The sequence below is a fragment of the Laccaria bicolor genome, genomic scaffold (assembly GCF_000143565.1).
Source record: "Laccaria bicolor S238N-H82 LACBIscaffold_4 genomic scaffold, whole genome shotgun sequence".
NCBI lineage: Eukaryota > Fungi > Basidiomycota > Agaricomycetes > Agaricales > Hydnangiaceae > Laccaria > Laccaria bicolor.
The window spans coordinates 1,015,328-1,039,021 of NW_001889875.1; the positions used below are offsets into that span (position 1 = coordinate 1,015,328).

Here is a 23,694-nt window from a genome sequence, read left to right on the forward strand (position 1 = left end):
CATACAAAACATACATCCTTCCCTCCACCCTCGTATCCGCTTGTCCCCGTAATACACGTCAAGTAAGCCGACGCTGCCATTCAATTCACCTTCCCTTGGTCGCTACCGCCCAGTCCGACTCGGGACCAGCACCCCATGACAATGACAGCTCCTGAACGCTCCCCCCAACTCTACATATCTACTACCAGTATGTAGACATTCCCTCTTTGGAAATTCCTGCAATGTAAATTACTCGGTCGCTCACCACCACAAGAAAGGCACTGATGCGGCACATGATCAAATTCGAAAATCATTGACATTTTTTCAAATTCTTCTCATCATCAACACTCTGAAACTGCCTCTCGACGTTCAGTTGGTCATTCGCTCCTTCACCGAAAGAATTCAATCAAACATTGAACACCGGAAATCCCAACGAGCCTGAACGCTTCAATTTTGTCAACCCTTGTGCTCCCTTGCGAGGATTGACCAGGTCTTTTTTTTTTTTTTTTTTTATTCACCGTAACATTTTAGGGATCATATTCAACGTCGAGGATCGTCCAACAACACCCAGGGAACAGAAAGCGAATCAATCATACAGGGCTGGTGATCCTCTCGTCGACCAGTAAATCCGACGTCCACGTGAACTCGCCTACTGGAAAGCCGTGGAGAATGAATATCTCACCTTTGAATTGCCGTTGGCCTCCTCGATCTCCCCCTCCAGGCTCCAGCTCCACAATGGCAATTTTCAAGTGTTTCACCTAGCTCCATATTACTTGGCGAATAAAACTCAATTACCAACCAAACAACTTCCGCTCTCTGCTGAATTGCTTTGATGGCGCTTACTCGCGACGCAACCGACCACACGCTGACAAGACCAAGTGCAGCTTATGCACTGAGCAGGATATCTATTTCCGTCTCGCTTAACAAGAAAACATACAGCTGTTATGGATACCAACGACCACCACTCACACGCCCTGTCCACGCCCAAATGGCAGACACTCGGAGTTCATTGATGCGGGTCACCACCACCGATTACACCAGCCAAGATCTCCACATACAACACAACTTTGAACTCGTGCTCGTGTGGTTTAAACCGATCACCCCCACGTCTCGTGGCCAGGCATTCATTCATCTCCACACCCTCCACCCCATAAGCATCCAGCGACCACGCAGATCGCAAGGCACCAACTCAGGGGCGTTGGGGGCCATTTAAACATTTAAACCCGCTTACAAGTCACAATGAGGGTACATAACTTTGGTTATTTAATTCTTGCGCAGCAGCGATTGTCGGAGGTGGAACTCGCCGATATTTGGTCCTTGGAGGACAGAGCATTCCGCTTTTGGTATTCGATATTTCGTGACCGGGGCCCGAAAGTCTTCGTCTGTGTCATGGATTTCGGACGTCGCCGCGAATGTTCGAGAGCGAGTCTACCTCTGCGCTTACTAGCCTTCACGGAAGATGCTTTGAAGTCTCGCCTTGGAGTTCAGACATCTTGGGGTTCGCGGTCTCTTCCAACAGCAAGAAGTCATTATTATTTTACTTTCCTCTTGCTGCTCAAAGCAAACTCTACCGTCTCGCTCTTCCTCGGCGCATGTGTTTGATGCGACGTCGACGCTTCGGAATTCATATACATTATGGGGCTCGCAGTCTCTTCCACCAAAGAATTATTATTTTCTACTTTTGTCTTACCGCTCAAGGCAAACCCTACCGTCTCACTCTTGCTCCGCGCATGTGTTTGATGCGACGTCGACGCTTGGGAATTCTATACCCCATCTCGGAGCGCTCCCACCCGAAGCAAAACATTTTTTTTTCTAAGTCAACGAGGTCGCTGGTACCATCACATCAAAAGCAAAGCCATGAAATCGCAAGAGAATTCGAAGCTTTTGAATCAGGTACGGGCTTTAAACCTTAGAAATCGGGCCATCAGATTTTCTAGAGGTGCTTTTTACTACCTTACGATAGGCGATGTTATCACATCATACTTTGGAGAAGCTGTGATGCGGCATGTGGGTGGGTGAGTTTATTTCTTGCGGCATAGCTACTGAGCTTACACAGGATCTTACCACAGAAGAAGCTTCAGGCTGTTGCTTGATGGTACAGACGAGCTTACTTTGTTGGTTTCGCGAATAGATGCTTACTTTTGACGAGTCAAGGTGACTGCTGTATGAAGGGGTGTGATTGTAGTAAGAGCACAGCTAAGCTTATACACACATTTTTGTTTCGCCGTGGATAAAATTTAAATCAAAGCCTTCCTCGTCGGGTGCACTAAAGAGTTCTCCTTGTATTTTCGCTTATCTGCCGGCGCCTGCGATTTACTCATTTTACGCGGGCTTTATGCACTTCCCCACCTGCTCCGTCGCCACCACAGCGCCCGCACCCACTCTACATGACGGTGTATGAGTAAAATCAGGGTTCAGTACCATTTCTACATCCCCCTTTGTAGCCATTCAAGCAAATTTGAATTGACTTCACAACAACAACACTACTTCAAGCTCAAAATTGAACAACAAAAACCTCAACGGAGAACTACCAAAGTAGTAGCCCGAAATCTCAACATCAAGCTCTCTTGTAAACGTGCCTGCTTGCCAATTAGTAAGGTGCGAACCTTCGCACTGATCTGGGTGATCGGTCATAATTTTAGATTAATGCGCTTTGAAGTTGTCATGCTATGCTTCCAAGGCTGTACCTGCTCCCCGTACATACTTCAAAAGGATAATAATAACCTAGCTAGCATCTGGGTACTTTGTTAACAAATGCATCAATCCGTTTCATGACGAGCGCTTTCAAGTTCTGCTTCTTTATCACCGCCTTTGCGTCTATCAATGCGTCTCATGAGGAGCAGGAGTCGGAGTTCTCACCATAAGCAAAAACACCTCCTTCACATCTTCTACGTGTGTCACGGTGCACTGGCGCGCTCGACACCTTCTCATCGTTAATGCTCGACTTGATCGGCCGGAGTCACGGAATCATTTTTCCAGCTCGAGCTGAGATCGATCGTCTATTGCCTGAGTCGTAAAAAGGAAATTATGGCGGGACGTCGGGCGCACTAGGTGCGGTCAAGTTTCATGCATGCTGCGACCTGCAGGTTATTAACAAGTTCAGAAAGTTCGTAACCATCTTTGCCAGTTTTACGGGCCTCCTGCTTTGATGTACACCGCTACTTGTGACTGCGGTTAGTACAGCGTAGCTGTTTTTGATGCGCTCCGCATGGAAACTCTTGCTTCTGCGCAATGCCTCTCGTTCACAATTAGACCAAAATTGTATGAGTGATCCATTTACACTCGGATGGGTCGCCCAACCATCCCGCCGGAAACGGGCAGTGCTCAAAGGGACCTTGTGGGGGCCCAAAATTATTTTCTTCGATGTGCCATGCTCCAGCAGCTCCACCATAATGCTCACCCAGGAAGATTGGAACAAGTGTCGATCACTCTCCACACTTTTTTCTTCGCTTCTGTTTCGTTTCGACAGGAAATCTTAAGTCTCTACTTACGAAGTATCGGAGTTATACAAACATCGACGGCAAATCGTCACAAGGACCTTTCCTACATTACGCCCCCATCTTCAAACCCGGTACGGAACTGCACACCTACTTCTTGCGGCCTTTCCGGCGCTCGGGGACAGCGCTCCTATTCCTGACGCATTCAGGACAGTACCACTTGTCTGGGAGGGGCGTTTTTACGCCAACGCAACTGATATGGAACTGAGGTGGGTATCAAAAATGGACATCGGTGAGCACGGTGTTTAAACGGAAACGAGGCAAAGAAGGCGGTCAACGGAAAAAAAAAAATCTCAAGTTGCATAAGCACCAAAATTTAATCAAGTTGACGAAAGTCCGGTGTGTCGCTGGGCCTCCCGAACCTACCGATACTGACGGGGGGAAAAAAAAGGCAGATATGGGGATCGTATCCGACGAACAGCTGTATTTTTGGGGAAAACAAAAATTGCTGAAATGAGCACTCACCCACTGATAAGGGCACTCGAGATTGTCGCAGCCTATCATCTGGAAAAAATGTAAGACGTCAGTGGTGTTTTACGACGCAGGCTGAGGGATATGACTTACATCTCCGAAACTCGGCTTGTGGCAAAAACAATAGGGCGTCAAATCATCTTCGGCGTCTTCTCCTTCCAAATCTTCCTCTCCTTCTGCATCTGCATCCAAGTCTTCTTCTTGCTGTTGCTGTGATCGCGTGAGCTGTACCTGCCGTGAAAGGCGGGATTTCGGGTACGAAACAACTGGAGCAGCTTGGGGTGTCGAAGGTGTAGGGCTCTGCAGCTTAATGGACGTAGTTGTTGTTATGCGGCGTTCTGTTGTCCCAATGAAGAAAAGGCAAATAAAGAAAAGCGATAGTTAGTAAAGTTGGGAAGGTAAAAAAGAAAAGAGACAAAAAAGAACACCGCAAAATAACCCAAAATATGTTGAGAATCTGGTTCAACCCGGACGCTCCACGACGCATAGCCTCAACACATTCCCATCCCGTTGCTTAAATGCGGCGAGCTAATACCGCATTGCACAAAGTGTGTTTTTCATCAATGTGACGCACTTTTGTTATATGAAGGCCCAGACACCATAGCTGGAGGAGTCGAAGGGACACTGGAGTCCGCAGATCCGAGTCCAGTCCTTGCCGTAAGAGCCCGTACGCCCTCCCCGGACTGTGCCACTAGATTCAAACCTCCCGACATTCCTTCGGGCCGCCTAGCGCTGTACGGCGTTGACACAGATTCGCCTTGTAAAACCTGCACGTTTACCAGATTCGCATCGACTCTAGCCCGCGTGCGTGTTATCAAGTCAATCAACCTCTGCGCTAAAACAACCTTTTCATTTGAAAGAGCGTCGATCTCCACATAGGAAGCTGCAATGCGAGCGGGGAGGTGCGCCTTCGGAACCAGTTTATTTTGGGTTGAAACTTGAGGCGCTTCTCCAGGGGCGTCTCCACCAGCGCTATTTAATTTACTGCCGATTTGCGCAGGTGATGGGACGGCTGGATCTTGACGAAGAGAATATTTAATGTATTTCGCTTGATCTTTTGCGATATCTTGCTGAAGTTCTACAAATGATTTGAGCAAACAATGTCCCGATCAAGGGGGAGCGAGTCGTCAGCGTGCGTGTTCTTGTAAAGTTGCATAAAAAGGCGGTTTATGAACCGCCACAGTCAGCCGAGGACTGCGACGTCACCGTACGCGACAGATAACCACTATGGGTTCAAAAGTAGCTGACCTTGACATCGTCGATCTTTGAGTCGTATCTCGTTGAGTAGGTGTTGGACTTCGCTGGGCAAGTTATCCAGACCTATACGACGAAGGCCAAGTCAATTGAATACCAGACCAAGTAAAAATGAAATAGATGAAGTTAATAATGGTCCGAAAATTAGGGGGATAAAGCGATAGCATGTGCAGACTGATCGAATTTAGACGAAAGAGCGGGGTGGGTATTGGAAATTATGTGTCACGACGAACTGACTGGTGATCAAGTCGGATGCAAGGTTTGCTGCTTCTTCGAGATTTTGCACAGATGCCGCGACGGTGCCGGCCATTGTAAAAAACTAGAGAACTGTGAAACCAGAGCTTGAGGCTTGGAAGGTTATTCGAGATCCCACCGTTGACAAAAGCGTCGAGGTGAAACAACTTACCAGCTATGGGGGTGCTGTAACTCTGAAGATCGCACTAAAATTTAATCCTACTGTGAGAAGATAAAGAATCAGGGTTAAAAATGCCCTGGTTATCGGCGTAGTTATCGGGGTGATGGAACGGATACGGAAAGTCGAGACTCAGAAAGTTTGGATTTTACAAGTTGAGAAAACTCAGAGAACTAGCGGATTATCTCACAAACGGAGGACTCCGATTACTTGTGCCGAGTGCCGTCAACTAAATTTGGGACCATCCGTTCCATCATACATACGACCACTGGAGGTGGGCTAACGATATACGTAGCCTTTCAGAGTATTGCACGCAGGTCTGCGGCATATGTGATATTTTTTAGACGTGTCCTACCTCCAGACATTATTTATACCACCTGAGGTCTTGCAGCAGTGTTCAACTGAAAAACACATCCTTGCATACATTGTTATTCTGGACACCATGAGTCCACAGGTTCGAAGCGACGATTTCAAGCTGACGAGCAAGTGTCTCCCTGAGGCTCTATATTTCTCAATCCTGTGGATTACCAGGAAGAGAGGCTGTGGCCAAACGAGAAATACGCAGATAATTTTGGGCAAGAGGTATCATCGCATCCCCCATTTGATGGTTCGAACGCTTAATTTCGGATAGGATTGCGGTATCAAGGGATTGAAACGACATTGGGAACTCTTTGGCGTCCCAAAGGAAATCGGAGCGGTGATAGGTCCGTAAGTGCGCTCCTTGAGAGGTCACTGCGGCAGCCGTTGTTGTTAGATTTTGCTTCCATATCATGAGTGACAAAAGAAGGCTGGGTGTAATCGGGTGAAAAGCCGAAGACAACGTCACCAGGCTGTCCCTGTCTTCATCAGTTTAGGGCCATGACTATTATTGGATGCGGCCATGGTGGTCAATGTCTAGGGAGTAGTTGATCGACTGTATCAAATGGGGCATCCGTTGTGGGTACTGAGGCAGTGGCAGGTCCGAAACGCATGCCGTGCAGCGGTAGCTGTACGGTGGGTATATCCTAGCTTCTCTTTCGTACCTGGACCATAGCATATCAAATATCGCTGCGAGGATCCAAACGGTGCCTTCGCCGAGGATCCACGCGCCTCAAGCAACAGACAAAAATGAGAATGTGCTGACGCCAACAACCCCAGCGGAGATTCAGCCTGTAACGTTCATGAGCGTGCAACAGAAAACTTAAACCGTCTTCGCCCAGAACCTTTGCGTCCAGAGTGGGCCTAGAAGTCCGGTTGAAGTGGGTTGTGCGGCTTCCTCTCAACTGATGTTTTGCCTTCTTTGAAGAAATAATGGAGCCTCCGCCGGAAAGTTGTTTAGCTCAGATAGGAAAAAATGACTCACCATCATTGCAGCAGTCAGTCACACGCGTTGCAAACGAGTGCTCCCTCTGGTCTACAGCTCGAGAAGTATAGATTATGTAGTCATCGAGGGGTGAGGTGCAGCTGAGAGTATTTCCGAGCTCAATCAGCGGGAGTTTTATCTTGATCGAGGAACCCTGAAAAAGGCTTCTTCAAAAAAGTGGGGTAGAGAAGCACAAGATAGTCCAGGGGTTCTAAAGGGAGAAACCAAGGAGAAACAACAGATCAAGCTGTCAAGGTGGAGCCCCCGTGTAGCAAAGAAAGAAAGAAGAGAACATCGGGCAAGTAGAGTTCATAAGGCTGCAGACGGTCAAAATTCCATTGGGTTATTGCGGAGCAAAAAACAATATCGAGCAGGCACCTCGGTCGTGGGGACTTCCAGACCAGCAACATCCAGCTCGAGAAAGAACCCCTTGAAAGTCACTAAAATTGGGCGTCCCGGCAACCTCCTTTAATCGTTGGGAAGTTAGCGCTATGCCGGGGAAGGTAAGCACAACAAAAATACCTCGAGGTCAAGAGCAGTGTTGGAGATCGTGTCACACCCTCACGCATCATGTGACACTAGCTCTATCAACCTTGCCGACGCTTCAACTTTTTCAAGTTGTCCGAGTCGCGCCACGACACTTCCTGGAACCTGAAGGAGACTTTGTGTCCACAAATTTACTGGATGTCATTTGAAAATACCTCAGTCACAAAAGGTTCGTTTCGAACGCTTCAAGCGTAAAGAGACTCAGTCATGTGTATGATAATGTAGCGCTCATTGCCGGGTCTGCCCTCACGTCTATTCTCGCGGGGATGTTTGATGTGAAGCACTATTTTCATATTCAAGTAAGGAGGAACATGCACAGAACCGGATTTTACGCTTATCCCGTCTCACAGTTCGTCCCTCACATCTCACGGCACCACCAGGTAATGTTGTCGCGTTCCCCGACAAGGAACGCCCCCGAGCCTGATCTAGTTCTAACTTCACGCTAGTACTGGCGTTTGTTCGTGCATCATCTCGCCTTTTCAAACTCTAGTGATCTTTTTCTTGGTGTTGTTATCCTCTATAATGTGGGGGTGCAAATAGAGCGTCAGTTTGGAAGTGTCAAATTCGCGGTCAGCACCATTATTCTTTAGGCTTCCAAGCATGACTAATTTCTATCCCAATAGTCCTTTGCGTTGGTGTCGATCATGGTTTCGACTCTACTTGAACTGGTTTCTCTAATGTTGTTTCACCGCGTTGGCCTCAACTTCATGTCACTTGGTCCCTCAGCCTTGATATTCAGCATCCTTTACCAGTATTCCAGGATTGTTCCACCTGTCTATAACTATCGCATCTTTGGGATACCGCTAAGCAACAAAAGTTTGAATTATGTACTTGCACTTCAAGTAAGCTCGATTTCTATCATGATGGAATTCATAGTGACCATCTACAGATGGCAATTAGCCGCCTGCCGGGCTCAGCAGCTGTGGCCATCATTGGAATACTCACTGGCCAACTCTACCGCTCCGACTTGGCGGGTTTCAAATCGTATCGCATCCCCCCTTACGTTGTGCGGTTTTCAACGAACTACCTCCTACCTTTGATTGGATCTCTTCGGGCTCCTCGTCGGTCTAACCGCGCGCTTCCAGATGGTGCCACCACCCTCGAAGTGCCATTTCAAAACGAGGAGGTCATCACGACGGCACGAACTCCTGCGGCGTCACCGTCGGGAACTCGCAACATCACTAGTCCTGATAACGCTGCGTCGAATCCAACAGTGATGCAAGAATGGGTGGACACTCTGACGGGTAGGGGAGAGCGTGCCAACGCAGGCATCCGAGCGCCTTCAGAGGCTGAGATTGTTCAAGTAACAAGCATGTTTCCGGATATTGACCGAGCAGTTGTAATTGGCGCGTTACAACGCAGGTGAGTCTTCTCTACCTGAATAGAGCGGCCATTGAACTATGACTAGTCCCAATATCGAAGGCGCGGTAGAAACACTACTTCTTACGCAGAGATAGTCATAGACGATTGTTGGATATTTAGAGAGCATGATATTCTCGCATCGTGCGGATAAAAATGGCGCATCGTTCAGTAAAAATGGTGCTACGGCTACAGGATCAAAGCTCTTGCTCCTCCTCTGATGCTGAGCCAGTCTCTTCGTCTTCTCCTGTGAAGGCATCTGGCGGAACGGAGTAGAGGCGGATGACAGGCTAAAAGCGGGAACAGTTAATGTCGAACAGTCCAACATAGTTTCATGCATACCCTGTTAGGATCTTTGACCAAAACGTATTTGCCCTCAGGCATTTTCATGCACATATCTGTAACGGTGCGAACTATTCCCCATCCGTTCGCCAAAGAGACGTTAAGTTGTGCCGCGAATTCGGTCGGCCGCATCGAAGCGGTACTCAGGATAACATGACGAGTATTGTCACGGGGGTTGGCTCGTGAGATATAGCTGTTGAGGATAGTATGAGTATAAACGTCGAAAGGCAAAGGTTGGTAGCAAAAAAGACAAAAATGACGCGATTGAACACGAATAGGAACATGAAATTATGATCAACGCACCCAATCTTCATGAGATCAGCACCAGCCAACACACTCTGAACAGCCCATTTGGCAAGTTTGCAGCTGTTGTTCTTCATCTCCGTGGCTACCACAGCACCGCGTTGGGAGTCCAATTTAGACCGCCAGTCGGGCGCTCCGCCAGCCCCTTGGGCTCGTGGATCGAATTCATTGAGAGCACGGATCGTAACCAGACCTTGGCCCTCACGAGGATTGCCTGAGCCCGGGGAATAGGCATCAACTTCGGTACGGACGCAAATTTTAATATCCTCATCTTCCGTGATGCCGAGGTCGAAAAGCCTGTAGCGATAACCGCATGATGCAAGAGGTTCGGTTTCATCCGGTCCATAGAAAGGGTTGGGGTTCGCAAAATCGACGGGGGCAGGAGGGGCGGATTCGATGACTGATTGGAATCCAAAGTTCTGATTAATGTAGGTGGCTTCGAGGGATAGGGATGTTGCTGTATTTATGGCAGCTGTTTCGGGAACGGCAGGTTTTTCGCTTGGGTTGTTTGGATTTGGAGGAGCTGGGTCCTGAGGAGGATCTGCCGCATTTTCGTTCACAGTCACAGTATCGAATGGGCCTCCATCACGCTTGTCAAGGAAGAGCTTGTTACCCTCGCGAACTATCACAATATCCCAAGGATAGACGGATCTCGGTGCACACATAAGCACACTGAGAATAATATCCGTCGTGTAAACCTTGGCAACATCTTTACCTACAAGCTAGTTCATGTGTCAGAATTAAATCAGGGAAGACTGTAGGATATTGAACGGACTTGTTGGATGACTGGATCGTCAGAGGTAGTTGGATTGTACTTGATGCGGTCCACCAGTTGAAGAGGTTTCTCAGTTTTCGTGGTTACACGATCGTAAGTCTTGTCGTAAGCAAAGAGACGACCATATGTTTCGCTGAAAATGCGTTGATGAATAGCCAAGGAGCGAAAGAACAGATGAACCCACAGTTCCTCAGGTTCATCAACCTCCAAACGTAGCTTTGCAAGTCGATGGAATTCAATCTCTTCAAGCATTGACCATTGCGGTGAAATGACGACAGACGACTCGCGTGTGCGATTGTTCTAGACGACAGAAAATGGTAAGATGGGTCAAAGAATTATTTTGACGGGACGCATGCCTTTTCCCAATCTCTCCAGCCTCTCCGCACACCACCTCGCTGATTCATACCTCCACGACCAGCAGGCCCGCCACGAGCGCCCCGAACAGCGCCCCTGGCTCCATACCCTCTGGCTTGTCCACGTCCCCGGATGAAACCGCCTCCACGACGAGGTGGTGCTGCTTTGTTGTCCACGAGCGAGAAAGAAGATTCATCTTCAACATGAAAGTATGCGAATGCGCTTGCGGTACCACTCCCGAAAGCCTGATTTCCTTCCCTTCTGCGGCCGCCTGGCCCTCCAGCTCGAGCATTTTGTGTTGATGGAAGGCCAACCGTCGATTGTCGGTTATCCGACGAGAGATCGTTCCAGTCGGCGAACCTTCCTAACTTGTCAGATTTTGAGTACGGGGCATAAGGAATGTCCTTGAATTTGAACTGATCAGGAAGATTTGAGGACGTTGATGGACCCCATCCTCCGTCAGGATTATCATGAATTGGAGGCAGCGAAAAGGACGGCATTTTGTTCAGCGATGGTCTTGCTGAAGCCAAAAATTTAGAGTTCAAAGGCAAGACTCAAATCGTGGGAAACTGTGAGCTCCTGTTTCCTTGCAATGAAGTGAGTTGTGCTCTAATGCTACAACTCTTCTGAATACTCAACGCTCTCCTCCCCGCAGTGTCGTCAAAGAAATTAACAAGATAAACCAGGCTGAACTAGACCTGGGATTGAGCGGCGCATCATGGCATGACGAATACAAGGATTCGGCATATGTCTTTGTTGGAGGTTTGCATTTCGACCTGACGGAGGGCGACGTTATCACCATTTTCTCTCAGTGCGTACCCCAGCACCTTTCTTTGTTGTGCAATAACTAACCCGTCATTAGATATGGAGAGGTAATGGATCTCCACATGCCTCGTGACAAGGACACGGGAAAGACGAAAGGATTCGGATTTCTGATGTACGAGGATCAACGGTCTACAGTGCTTGCCGTTGACAATCTCAATGGCGCAAAGGTGCTGGAGAGAACGCTCAGGGTTGACCATGTCAAAAACTACAAGCAGCCCAAAGTCAAGGGAGAAGACGGCGAATGGCAAGAACCTGAGGACCAGAGCTTCAACGCGCGACCTCAAATGATTGACGGTGAGTTTATTATAATCATTTCCCCCCACCCAGTGTTCGTGAACTAAACCTGCTCTTTTAGACGGCGGTGCAGATTCTGATTCGTCTGCGTCAACTGGGGCCGATATCGACCCCGAGGATCCTATGCGAGACTATCTTTTACAGAAAAGGAGAGAGGAGAAGGCTCTTACGAAGCCTAAAAAGCACAAGTCGAAAGGGAAACATAAAGACGAGACCCCAGAGGAACGCAAAGCGAGAAAGGCGAGGAAGAAGGAGAAGAAAGTCAAATCGGAGGGCATGAGAGCTGTTGAGAGCCTGCTGAGCAACTTGGGGAGACGCGATCTTGGACCGTCAACCCGCTCTCGTTCAAGAAGTCCTGGGGGAGACAGACCACGTCGTGGGAGTCGATCGCCTACCCGCTATCGGGAAAGTCCACCAGGTCGTAGGGAGCGTGCCTCGGATGACCTTGACTACGAGGCACGCAAGAAACGTTCGAGGTACTCAGATGATGACCGATCTAGAGATGTTCATCGACAGGGTTCTGACTCACGATCGTCGAAAAGGACTCGAGATTTCGATTGATACTTTTTGATACACCCACTGGTCAAATCTAGATCCTGTAAGTATACAGAGCCTGTTTGAACTGATCCGTCTTCAACCTGATGCAGATCATGATCTGGCGTCAACCATGATTGAATTTTCCTGAGAGCAATTTCAACACAAGGTGACACCTAACTAGAAGCAGATCTATGGGTGAATTCAAATACATAAACAGGGAATATCGACGTGGTCGTGAGGAAAACGTTTGTACTGGGTATGTGGTTTCGAACGTGTGAGTCAACTAGATGACAATGATACGTGAGGGAGATACATGCATTACTGCAGCGGCTAGGATACGCGTCTAATTTGTCCATAGATAGATATATAGATCCCCTGCAGAAAGGATAGCGGAAATAGTCATTGCAATGTCCGAGGAGGAAAGCGAAAGGGAGTCCATAAAGGTGCATCAAGATCCTGTACAGGGAGTTGAGGGAAGGGTGGCATTTACGGCGTTCCATGCACTAAATGAAAGATGTTCAGATGGAAGCGAGTAAAGGAAAAATGAGAGGGCTTACTCTGGGTATTGACATCCAGCTACAGGCCTGTTGGATGGGAGGAAGCAAAATCAGCATTTGTAAGTGAGAAATGAGCGAGAAGCTTACACAAACGCGGGGGTATTGTCGGAGGGATTGTTCCATCCAGTGCCGACGGTGGCCTTTGGAGCAGCAGTGAAAGTGGGGACAGCCAATGTTTTTAGAGTCCCCGTAGCCGTGTATGTGGGCAAGAGGGACATCTGGGTGGCAGAGAATGAAGGTGAAAGTGTGGGTGGTGGGAAGGGATATGACGAGGATTGAGCAGGGTCAACTGTACCAGCGCCAGCCTAACAAAGACAATAAGTGGGTGCTGAGCGAGGAAGAGGAGAAATGTTTACTCCTCCCGTTGCAGTCGAAGGGAAGTTCCCATTGAATGGCTGGGATGTCGTAAGAACGCTGCCGCACTGGCCAATGGCTTGCCGTGGATCTTTGAAGTAGGTAAGTTGCGAGGTTCACCTACGAGACGCGATCAAGACGAAACCTTTTGGTACCCATCCTTGCTGCAAGCCAAGTTGATAGTGCCACATGGGACTTGAGGATGTTCCCAGAACTGACGAATTCCCGATCTTCCAGGTCCAGAAAAAGTAGTTCTGCAAAGCATCCATGGAAGCCAATGTTACCTCCAAGAGGCCTGAGACAACGGTGGGGGTATAGTTCTGAACATTGGCAAAGTCAGAACGATCCACCATTAGGAAGTATTACTGCGCTTACTGCCCAGTCATCCCAGACAGCGCACGATGAATCTTCACCGGATCCAATTCCATTCAGCCTGTCAGAATCGCTTTATCAGTAAACCAAAAATATATATCCATTCGAACAAACGCACCATAAACCGCAGGCGTTGATCGCTGTTGAGAATTCACCGCCAATTGTTACCCCAAACACCTGCTCGGATTGATTAGTTGCGATAGCCCAGGCACTAGACGTGAATAAGTTAATGAATATTTCTAATATTGAATGAGCAAACCATGGTTTAGGCGCGCTGCTAGCAGGACTACAGAGAAATTAAGCAATGCTCGTCGGAGAAAGTTTGAACGACTTACGTCGAGTTGGTGAGGCCCATGAAAGCCAGATACTATAAAAATTAGCGTTTGCTCCTTAACATGACTTTTGAAGACTCACTGGGTGTTGGTCCAAAACTACACGATCCGATCCCGCAAGGAAACTGCCAACACGTTCAGCTATTGCAACTATCACGAAATATATAAATCTACCCCGCCCAAATACCAGGCTGTAAAAAATGTGTTAGTTGAAAACGATTTCAGTATGTTGGGAGGGAAACTTACCCCTTGGAAGCCTTCATGAATCGCAATGTACGGTCCATTGCCGGCCCCAGTTCCACTAACAAGTGCATTACTACGTTATCACACACGATCACCAGGTAGCAGACGTACGTAGATTTTCGAATAGTATCGTGCGCTTTGACGTAGAGGCTCTTGATAGATTCTTCACCAATTGTACTCCAAAGAATTTCGTTCACGATACTCAGGCTATGCAGGAAAGGAGGTTAGATACTTGCATGCAACAAAGAAAAAACAAAATCACATGAGGACCACGTCTTTATACTCTGGCTGACTGACGAATTCCGCGAGGATGCGATAGTATGTCAGGGCTCGTTCAGCGTTGGCGATGCCCATAACTCCGTTCATGCTTGAGATAGATGAATGAATGCCCCTCATAGATGAAACGAGAAGCCTACTCACAAATTAACGGAACCGCCTGATGAGCAACATTCCAGTTAGCTACGTAAAGCAATTGAAAGTAAAGATCGTACTTTTTCCAGAGTGATTCTGTATAATTTGTCAAATCCGATGTAAAGCGTGATAGTAAGAAAGATTGCGTACCCATCCATTTTGACTTCCAGGCAATGCATGCAAATCGAGATTGATGCGGATGCCATATTTCCTTGCCCATTGGATGCTGTGAAAATATGAATGTCGACATCTTCAATATAACATCTGGATATTACGCTTTGAGGAAGTAAGTCCATGAGGTTCCCACCAGAAAAGGTTCGCCGTTGATAGCCTCAATAGCCCAGAAACCAATCGGAATTCTGACCCAGTTCAGGCCGGCAGCTTTTAATAAAGGTGAGTTGGATGATCGCAACCAGCTGACGCATTCGTACCAGCAATGTTGGCAAAATCTTGCTCAGTCTAAAGGTAGGCTATGATCAGCACAAGAATAATTACAGTCGATTGAACATACGATGAAAGTCTTGTAATGATTTTCCATTTCAGTTGCAAGGTTGGAGCCCATCGCTTGTGATAGTGTCCACTCGTCTACAACGGTGATACCAGCTGAGTTGTTGATATATTTTTCATATAAAGCCGGCACGATGAAAGGTTCCGTCACTAGATCATAATTGTCATCAGGACCAGACCAGTTCTGGTATTAGAAATAGTCCGACCTAGCCATCCTCTGCGGAACAACTCAGTGTCATCATCAAGATGCCAGGGTAAATCAACATACCCGAGATTTACTCCTCGAACGTAGTCCGAACCCCACACCCAATCTTCTGAACCGACCCGTTTGCTCCAACTCTGCGATTTACCTCCAGCGGCGAATGGATTCTTGGGGTCGTATGCCCACTCGCCACCAAAGTTATTTACATAGGTGAATTTGGTTCCATCCTCCATTGTGATGATACTTCCCGATTTCCCCGACGTCGACGAACTGCTACTACCACCACTGCTACCACCCGAGGAAGATGACCCCGATCCGGAAGAGGAAGAACTTGAATGCTTCTTTCCAAGGGTCAAAGCAAGAACAACTGCGGCAGCAGCAGCAATAATAGTTATGACGACAAAGCCGATGATAATGAGCCTTTTTCGGCGCGTTTTCCGCTTCAGAGCAGCCTGTGTGGAGTAGCGGGTGGTTGAAGTAGGTGCTTTCGCAAGAACGTTAACAGTGGAGTCATCTCGGTAATGCTGGGTAGGTGTCAGCAACTTTTAGCCACGAGCTAAAAAAAACCCTTTCTCGAACCGTGTCAAGTCTTTCGTTATCAGGGTTATATGGATTGAATTCAGAGTCTTGCGCAGCACTGTAAGGTCGTAAAGTAGGGGTTCCTGAGGGCGTTAATTCGTGTTCGTCTGCCGTAGCGACGTGCTGGTAACCGCCAGCTAGCGAAGAGGACATGGTGGACAAAGGAAAGGTACGCAGAACGGCGTGGTAAGACCGCCGGTACTGTCCAGACGCAGTGCCATGATGAAGTTTATATACTTAGATCACTATTCGTCACATCAAAAATAGCACTCTATGTAACAAATTTCAGGCCTCTTGAGACCGTCCAAACATTGAGAATCTACCACCAACGATTTACCCGATAACTGTGCTAGTAAAGGCTGTACATACGCACTACAGTATTCACCGTTGATTCTCTGAACCGTCGACGTTTGAAGGCGTTACATAACCGCAAATCACCCTTTTGGAACGCGCCCATTGTAACACTAATGGCACATTACATGTCCATATGTAGTACTTGAACACCTTCATTGTGGTTACAATGGCAAGTTTTAAACCGTTGAATTCTCGTTGCGTCGATCCCTTTTCAGCGACAAGTGGGTCCCAATTATTGAAGTCGATACGAATCAAGCTGCCTGGAAGCATTTCATGGCCTTGGCGTTCTTATTGGGCACGCCTCTGACGTCGGTTGCAATGAGAGGTAACTTCACGAATTTCGCCCCCGATGGCGAAGGTGCGTTGTTCGCCTTATCGCCATCGCTTGTACATTCTGCTGTAAGTATACTTATAAATAACCACGACCCCGGGCCATCTTATCACTTTAGGGGGCTTCTTCCACACTCATCGGCATTCCGCCGACTCACACTCGTTTAGCAATTTTTTGTCTCTGTCCCTACAGATCCCTAGCGTTCCCCCGGCATGGATATTATTCTCAACCATACAAGAGAACTTCTGTCGTCGAAAAGGTGCGTTATCTCAATTCCTACTTGCTACTAGCTGTTGAAAGCGAATCCAAACTCAAAGGACTGCTGCGCCCCTTCCCAGAGACGCTGGTCAGTGTGAACCGGCAGACCCAGCCAACACGGTGACGACCCGCTTGCAAAATCTTTTGCAAAACGGAGGGAACGGCTATGTTCTCAGCCTGTGTCCAAACCAGCAATATCTCATACAACAGCCCATCCTGTTCACGCAACCTAACCAAGAGATCAACACCTTGGGTTACCCGACAGACAATTCAAGAGCTACCCTTGTCGTTAACGGTCCAGTCTCCAATGGCCAGGGCCATACAACTGCTGTTGATGGTACTTGCTCGTCTTGTTCGGGTGTTAAACTTCGAAATGTACAAGTACGTCTTCTTCTAGGGAGTGAGGACGCGTTCAACCGTGAATAAATGCTTCAAATAGATTGATGGAACGCGTCGTGGTGCTTCTCCAACTACTGGTGGGGCAAACATGGAGATGGGAGGGGGAAATTCAGGCCAATTGATCGAATATGTTCACTCTTTTGACCCCCGGAGTTGGAGCTGCCTTCATGTCGCCGAAGGACCCTTCACATGCAACAACATCACTGTTCAAAACAACGACATTGGGCCATGCGGCTCGGATTCATTCCAGGAATGGGCGGATGGCATCAGTGTCAGTTGCCGCAACGCCGTCGTGAGAAACAACTTGGTGCAGGGTGCAACAGATGGCGGAATCGTAGTGTTTGGGTCTCCTGGAACGCAGGTGTACAACAACACAATATGGGTTTTGAACGTCGGTGTCGTCGAGTCTATCTTTTTGTCGTCGTGCTGATCTTGATCCTAGCAAACCCTACTTGGTGGTATCAACATGGTTGATTATGATCCATGGAGTGGTGATTATACTGGCACTGTTGTTCGGAATAACACCATCTATGGCGGGTTCGCCAATGATGGTGAACAACCTGGAGACAGCAGGGGGAGCAATTTTGAAAATGCTATCATCAAGTAGGTTGCCTTTCCTTCCTCTTCAATATGACTCAACTTAAATAGGATTGGTATTGCCATCGGGCCTCGTACATGGTTCGGAGACCGCTACGGAAACGATGTCAGCAAAAATGGAATGGTCTTGGACAACAGACTGACTGGAGCGCTTAGCTATGGCATCGCCATCACGTCGGCTTCGAATTTCACGATTCAAAACAATGTCATGTTCGGAAATACTTCGTTCATCGGAGCGCGTGGACCAAACTGCAGCGCCTCGGACATTGTCCCTACGCCAGCAGCATTCATCATGGACACTCGCACGACAAGCAATCTCGCAATCCAGTCCGATTTTCAGACAATTCCAGATGGCAATTCCCTTACCTGTGTCTTACCTCCAAATGGGGGCGACTATTGGCCATTCGGTCTCAACCCATCGAACACCAGTACAACAGCTACGTCAGCCGGACCTACCTCCACGACTGGTAAAGGAAGCCCAACATCGAAATCACACAATACCGGAGCTGCCATCGCTGTCGGCGTCATAGTCGGCATCATAGCCTGCGCCATTGTTTCATTCTTTATCCGGAAATGGGCTATCAAGCGATCAGAGGCTCAGTTACATCCCAGCTCGACGAGAGATTATATACACAAACTACCCTGATGCCGGACTATCATACCATCGGTCATTCTCCTCTTGCATCTTCCTCTTCATTCTGCCAACGCACATTGTAAGACGCATCCTCTTTTACATAGAACTCGCAGATCATCACGGACCTCCTTGGACACTCGGACATGTTGTAGCTACTCGCTCACATTTACAGGACATTCTTACTTGTAGCTTTCTTGTTGTTTGTGTTGAACTCTTGTACGCAGCTACGTATCTAGAATCCAAGTTATTGCTGTTCCAAGGGGGAAAGCACTCAAAAACTGCACAGTACCTCGTCATGTGACAAGTTGGGTTCGGCGTTCACTTGACCTTTGCTTGTTGTCTACATACACCATATCTTGTTCAGTTCCTCCTTCTCATTTATCCTCCACATTTACCCGCTGACCATCAAAATTCTTCCCCTGCGGTACTCATCTTCCATAGCCATGACTGCTGAGAAGGAGTCTGTTGCGTTTCCTATCCAAGAATCAGTCATCGAGGCTTACCCTTTTCCTAGCTATTTGGGCGTTACGCCGCCAATTTCAACCATGGAATCAAATGAGCGCGAGAAGGAGGTTACTATGACTCTCATGGAAGAGCTGAGGAGACAAAATACATTCGAGACGGAGGAGGAGGCAAGGACGAGGTAAGCCGTCTAATCTGTTTGTTGATTGGAGTGCACCGAGGGCCCGCCATTATCAAAATCTCTACAAATTCCTCAAACAAGGCCTCCCGCCGATACGAAAAAGTAACGCTTTTATTATGTCTCAAGGAACACTCGAAAGGGACAGCGCACTCCATCAAAGACTCTTCTCTACTTACGCATCTCTCACTAATTTGACGGTTCTTAGAGAAATTGTGCTCGGGCGTGTTGCTGCCCTTGTGAAAAAATTTGTTCGCCAAGTGTCCATTGCCAAGGGGTTATCAGAACAAGCCGCCAATCTAGCGGGGGGGAAGATCTTCACTTTCGGATCATATCGATTGGGCGTGCATGGGCCTGGGTCTGACATCGATACCCTCTGTGTGGTACCAAAGCATGTTTCTCGGGAAGATTTCTTCGAAGTTTTTGAGCCCATGCTGAAGGACCTCGAAGGTGTTACAGAAGTGTCGGTGCGTGCAAATGTTTATATAATTTGTTACATACACGAACGATGATTGTAGGGAGTACCTGAGGCATATGTTCCCATCGTTAAGACAAAGATATCTGGCATACCTTTGGACTTCCTTATGGCTCGCCTAGCTTTGTCTTCCATACCTGATGACCTTTCTCTACAAGACGACAACCTTTTACGAAATCTAGATGAGCGTTGTGTCAGAAGTCTAGGAGGTACGTTTTGTTTGCATGCCGCGGCTTCAAGCAAGTGCTTATCTAGCGACAGGATCGAGAGTAATTGATGAAATTTTACGCCTCGTACCCAATGTCCAAGTTTTCCGGGATGCCTTACGATGCATCAAGTTGTGGGCACAACGTGTGTCACCTTACATTGATGTCCTTACCTTGCACTCAATCTCTTTGTTATCAAGGGCGGGCTATTTATTCTAACGTCAATGGCTTTTTGGGCGGTGTTGCTTGGGCCCTCCTTGTTGCTCGCATATGTCAGCTCTACCCTAATGCCATCGCCGGAGCGATCGTTAGCCGATTCTTTATAATTATGTATCAATGGTAAGCAATGGGCTTCTTTCAGCCGTTTGCGAAGTGAATTGGGCATCGTGTTGTAGGTCATGGCCACAGCCCGTTTTATTAAAGCAAATAGAAGATGGCCCCTTACAAGTTCGAGTATGGAATCCCAAGGCAAGTATATATCTATTTTTTCGCAGAGTTTCTCTTAACTGTTATACCATGTAGCTGTATCCCGCTGACCGATCACATCGAATGCCTATCATCACACCTGCTTATCCTGCGATGTGCTCAACTCACAATGTCACTGCTTCAACTCAAATAATCATGACAGAAGAGTTCAAGAGAGGTACATTCATGACTTCTGGCGACATCCTCAGCTCTGATTTTGGGCAGGTGCCGATATCGTCGACAAGGTAATCGTCGGAAGCGCGACCTGGTCGGAACTATTTGCGAAGCACGACTTTTTTCACAAGTATCGATACTACCTCCAAGTCATCGCTTCAACAGGGAATGCTGACCTCCAAATAAAATGGTATGTTGTGTGAATTTTTCATTCATTCGCTGGCTTACTGCTATTTGGAAGGTCGGGTACAGTAGAATCTCGAATTCGACAGCTCGTTATGAAACTTGAGTATGTCGACTCGCTGATACTTGCCCACCCTTTCATCAGGGGCTTTGAACAAGTCTCCTACTGTCTGTCAGAGGACGAGGTGCGTGCGGTGGCTGAGGGAGAAATATCCGACTCGGTTGCTGGCCGGAAGAAAGAAGACATCGAAGGTAAAGAAGGTGCTGGTCCTGTCTATTCGACGACGTTTTATATCGGCCTTGCAATTGAGCCGAAGCCCAGTAAACCATTTCTATTCAAACGACGCTTTTCTCATTCTGATCAATCATCTCCTGCTAGCTGGTGCTACTGGTCCTCGACGGCTCGATATATCTTATCCCACGACAGACTTTACAAAACTTGTTAAAATGTGGGAGAAATACGATGAAGCAACCATGGGCATTGTTGTCCGACATATCAAGAGGTTTGGAAACCTGCATTTTCTTGGACACTTGCTGATTTCTAGTCATAGCTCGGGGTTGCCGGACAATGTCTTCGAGCCTGGCGAGCGTCCTCCCAAGCTTGTACAAAAGCGCGTCAAGGTGGGCACATTGATAGGTAGTAACTGGTTTGGACAGGCTATTGAATTTCGTGATCGCAAGGGTTCGAGCAAATCCAGTAATACGTCCCCCGACATGCCGAATAAGCGACAACGGTTGGTCAATGCGGCTGTATCAAATCTCACAACTCGTTGATACACTGTGCTTCTACGGCAACTCTTCCAGATCTTCTCAGTCGGCATCTGATCTACCGCTCAAGGTGACCGAAAATGGTGCAAGCAACCCACCATCAAGCCTTACACCTGTGGCTGAAAACTACGCTAAGGACCGATCGGAAATTAGGACACCTCATTTACCGTTTGGGGAAAACGTCGCCGTTGCAACTAGTGCAGTCGCCGCCCAATGAAGAACGTCAAGTAGAATGCGAACCGCATCGGCTTCCTGCCTTCCGCACCATCAAATATAAAATCCACGCAAAACAAGCATTATTCCCTGGCGATTTCTTGAAAAAGCCCTTTCAATTGCCTTGCCGGGTCATTTGGTTTATTTATCTCGTTTCGTTTTTAACAGGAACATCGGTTCACAGGCTGACTCTTTTGGGATCGAAAAACGCCTTTGACGAGCCTCCCCATCCATCAGGTTAGATAGGTTTTTCTTTCTGGCCCTTTTCTCCTCCCTCTTTCTCTCGACAACGAGGGTTTAATAGCAAACGATACATCCATTGATCATTACATGCTCCTTGTATCCTTCTCGTTCTCGTATATCCCGAGACACTAAAAGTGTATATTACATACGTATCCTATGAAAACCCTTCTTTTTTTACGAGCAGAGCTGCGAGCTTGATAGTCAGTCACATGGGGTCATGTGGTCCTTGCCATTGAGGAGCTGCAATGGCCATCCCATTGTTTCCAACTCTTACTGTAATACACTCTTCAAGCCACACTCAAGATATCAACATGTCTCGAACATTACGTTCAACTTCGTCCGCTCAAACTTCGCCATCCTCAAAGTCGAGCAACTTTACCGAATCCACCACCTACACCCCCTCCGTGACCCCACGCAAAGCTCCCCATTGCACAAAATGCAAGCGTCCACGCGCTGGCCACCCACGTTCGGGTTGTCCATACGTTGACTCGCCCAAAGCCGATCAGCCATCCAACTCAGTCGCGTCGGATGTCGGTATTGGACTTACCGACGCCCTCGGATCCATGCAGATCGCGTCGGCCCCTGTTGCATTAGTACGTGAACGCGAGGAAGAAACAAAAGCTACCATCCGGAACCGCCGTCGACTTTCCGCCCAACCCCAACTTCCTACGAGCGATAGCCTCCTGTCGCTCTCCACCAACTCTAGCGAGATAGTTGCGCGTCTTTTGCAGCCTGGGATGTTTGATGATACTACAGACGAGGAAAACGCGTCTGGCAGGAAGGCGGTTGATAAGAAGATTGTGCGTTGGCAGGAGACACTTGCTATACCAACCACTCCCAGAGCAGAGCCTGCTTTGAAGAACAACAAGGGAAAGGGCAGGTACTCTACGCGATCTCCCATGCCCTGCACGCTTGACACGCCCGAGACGAGCTTTGCCTCTTCCACGAACTCTGTTTCGAAACAGGGAATTGCGGCTATTCCTCAGGTTGAGTCGCCTGTAGAGGAGGAGGAGGAGCCTGAAGCTACCCCTGACGAATCCGCTGGACCTTCCACCGTTACCCCCACACAAGGCCAAGCCACTCCTCCCCGCCGTGCTCAGCCCCTCGGCCGTTCTATGAGCCTCGAAGAACGCGAAATGTTCATCTCAAAGCTGACAGTCAAATCCCCAGCAACAATCTACATCCTCCCAAAGGCCGACATACCCACCGTCACCGCGTCCGCCACCGCCCTTGGCTTCCATGCATGTGCGGTTTTAAGCGACGATGCAGAAGACCCGGAGGCGCTGCTTATCCTGGGTCAGGATTTGGGTGCTGTGAAGAAGCTTTTTGGGAAAGTGGAGGAGGAAAACAGGAAGCATTCAGAGCAGCGGAAAGGAAAGCCGAGGTCGAGCTTGGGTTTGAAGGCTGTTGCTGGAGGTGCTGTTGTTGGTGCTGTGGGTGCTTGGGCAGGGTTGGCGTTTGCCTGACCAACGACGACGATATCGACCTGGTCTCCTCAGCTTTGCCTCAAGTAATGAACGATCAGACGACCACCTGCACCCTTATTTTTCTTTCCCTCTCTCGCTTCTGAACTATCTGCCGTATACACGAACACGAACACTCCTCTCATTGGATTTGTACGATCAACATGACGCAACGACGGTCTCTATTTGTATTTGCTACCCATCCATCATGAACCCAGACTTGTATCGCTACAAACCCCTATCCGTTTGGTATTTTTGTATCCAGGTCTTACTGTTATTCATGTTATCGTCATTGCAATATGATTATTTTTCAGAGTCCCATTTTATTTTGTGTAGATATCCCTGCACATGCAGTAATGACAATCAGAGCTTGGAACTTGAAGCTTGAAGTGTTACAAATTTTTTGAAGAACACCACCATCTCGGACCCTTACTCGAATGGCAC

At 48.0% G+C, this 23,694-nt stretch overlaps 9 protein-coding genes across 9 annotated transcripts; 5 read left to right on the forward strand and 4 right to left on the reverse strand.

Moving 5' to 3' along the window:
• Positions 1-3,566: 3,566 nt before the first annotated feature.
• LACBIDRAFT_323365 (uncharacterized protein) lies at positions 3,567-5,511 on the reverse strand (the record flags this gene model as incomplete). The annotated part of the gene is made up of 7 exons (XM_001876933.1): positions 3,567-3,640; positions 3,843-3,897; positions 3,942-3,980; positions 4,041-4,285; positions 4,522-5,025; positions 5,196-5,267; positions 5,439-5,511. 7 exons carry the CDS (start codon positions 5,509-5,511, stop codon positions 3,567-3,569), a joined length of 1,062 nt encoding a protein of 353 aa, XP_001876968.1.
• Positions 5,512-7,639: 2,128 nt separating this feature from the next.
• On the forward strand, positions 7,640-8,867 carry LACBIDRAFT_246501 (uncharacterized protein; the record flags this gene model as incomplete). The annotated part of the gene is made up of 6 exons (XM_001876468.1): positions 7,640-7,670; positions 7,727-7,800; positions 7,852-7,881; positions 7,948-8,070; positions 8,125-8,343; positions 8,391-8,867. 6 exons carry the CDS (start codon positions 7,640-7,642, stop codon positions 8,865-8,867), a joined length of 954 nt encoding a protein of 317 aa, XP_001876503.1.
• Positions 8,868-9,057: 190 nt separating this feature from the next.
• Positions 9,058-11,134, reverse strand: LACBIDRAFT_311437 (uncharacterized protein; the record flags this gene model as incomplete). Its single annotated transcript, XM_001876934.1, has 6 exons — positions 9,058-9,150; positions 9,203-9,395; positions 9,506-10,227; positions 10,281-10,413; positions 10,465-10,580; positions 10,637-11,134. 6 exons carry the CDS (start codon positions 11,132-11,134, stop codon positions 9,058-9,060), a joined length of 1,755 nt encoding a protein of 584 aa, XP_001876969.1.
• Positions 11,135-11,281: 147 nt separating this feature from the next.
• On the forward strand, positions 11,282-11,680 carry LACBIDRAFT_163689 (uncharacterized protein; the record flags this gene model as incomplete). Its single annotated transcript, XM_001876469.1, has 2 exons — positions 11,282-11,445; positions 11,497-11,680. Coding segments are annotated over 2 exons (348 nt in total), but the record flags the coding sequence as incomplete, so codon positions are not given.
• Positions 11,681-12,411: 731 nt separating this feature from the next.
• LACBIDRAFT_182889 (glycoside hydrolase family 5 protein) lies at positions 12,412-15,738 on the reverse strand. The gene is made up of 19 exons (XM_001876935.1): positions 15,335-15,738; positions 15,273-15,283; positions 15,071-15,216; positions 14,991-15,018; positions 14,835-14,940; positions 14,710-14,785; positions 14,640-14,655; positions 14,569-14,584; positions 14,411-14,515; positions 14,260-14,355; positions 14,148-14,206; positions 13,984-14,046; positions 13,692-13,812; positions 13,577-13,634; positions 13,347-13,521; positions 13,164-13,292; positions 12,935-13,136; positions 12,848-12,874; positions 12,412-12,793 (listed from the first exon to the last, which is right to left on the reverse strand). The coding sequence occupies exons 1-19, from the start codon at positions 15,499-15,501 to the stop codon at positions 12,739-12,741; spliced, it is 1,656 nt and encodes a 551-aa protein (XP_001876970.1). The 5' UTR covers positions 15,502-15,738; the 3' UTR covers positions 12,412-12,738.
• A 1,006-nt stretch (positions 15,739-16,744) lies between these two features.
• On the forward strand, positions 16,745-18,432 carry LACBIDRAFT_311440 (uncharacterized protein; the record flags this gene model as incomplete). Its single annotated transcript, XM_001876470.1, has 5 exons — positions 16,745-16,791; positions 16,850-17,171; positions 17,230-17,580; positions 17,632-17,792; positions 17,838-18,432. 5 exons carry the CDS (start codon positions 16,745-16,747, stop codon positions 18,430-18,432), a joined length of 1,476 nt encoding a protein of 491 aa, XP_001876505.1.
• A 105-nt stretch (positions 18,433-18,537) lies between these two features.
• Positions 18,538-18,717, reverse strand: LACBIDRAFT_311441 (uncharacterized protein; the record flags this gene model as incomplete). The annotated part of the gene is made up of 1 exon (XM_001876936.1): positions 18,538-18,717. The coding sequence occupies one exon, from the start codon at positions 18,715-18,717 to the stop codon at positions 18,538-18,540; it is 180 nt and encodes a 59-aa protein (XP_001876971.1).
• A 146-nt stretch (positions 18,718-18,863) lies between these two features.
• LACBIDRAFT_311442 (uncharacterized protein) lies at positions 18,864-21,337 on the forward strand (the record flags this gene model as incomplete). Its single annotated transcript, XM_001876471.1, has 11 exons — positions 18,864-19,063; positions 19,269-19,527; positions 19,579-19,744; positions 19,791-19,886; positions 19,942-20,080; positions 20,137-20,209; positions 20,264-20,384; positions 20,432-20,570; positions 20,622-20,884; positions 20,943-21,066; positions 21,115-21,337. The coding sequence occupies 11 exons, from the start codon at positions 18,864-18,866 to the stop codon at positions 21,335-21,337; spliced, it is 1,803 nt and encodes a 600-aa protein (XP_001876506.1).
• Positions 21,338-22,098: 761 nt separating this feature from the next.
• LACBIDRAFT_292738 (uncharacterized protein) lies at positions 22,099-23,630 on the forward strand (the record flags this gene model as incomplete). The annotated part of the gene is made up of 1 exon (XM_001876472.1): positions 22,099-23,630. The coding sequence occupies one exon, from the start codon at positions 22,099-22,101 to the stop codon at positions 23,251-23,253; it is 1,155 nt and encodes a 384-aa protein (XP_001876507.1). The 3' UTR covers positions 23,254-23,630.
• Between the last annotated feature and the right edge of the window lie 64 nt (positions 23,631-23,694).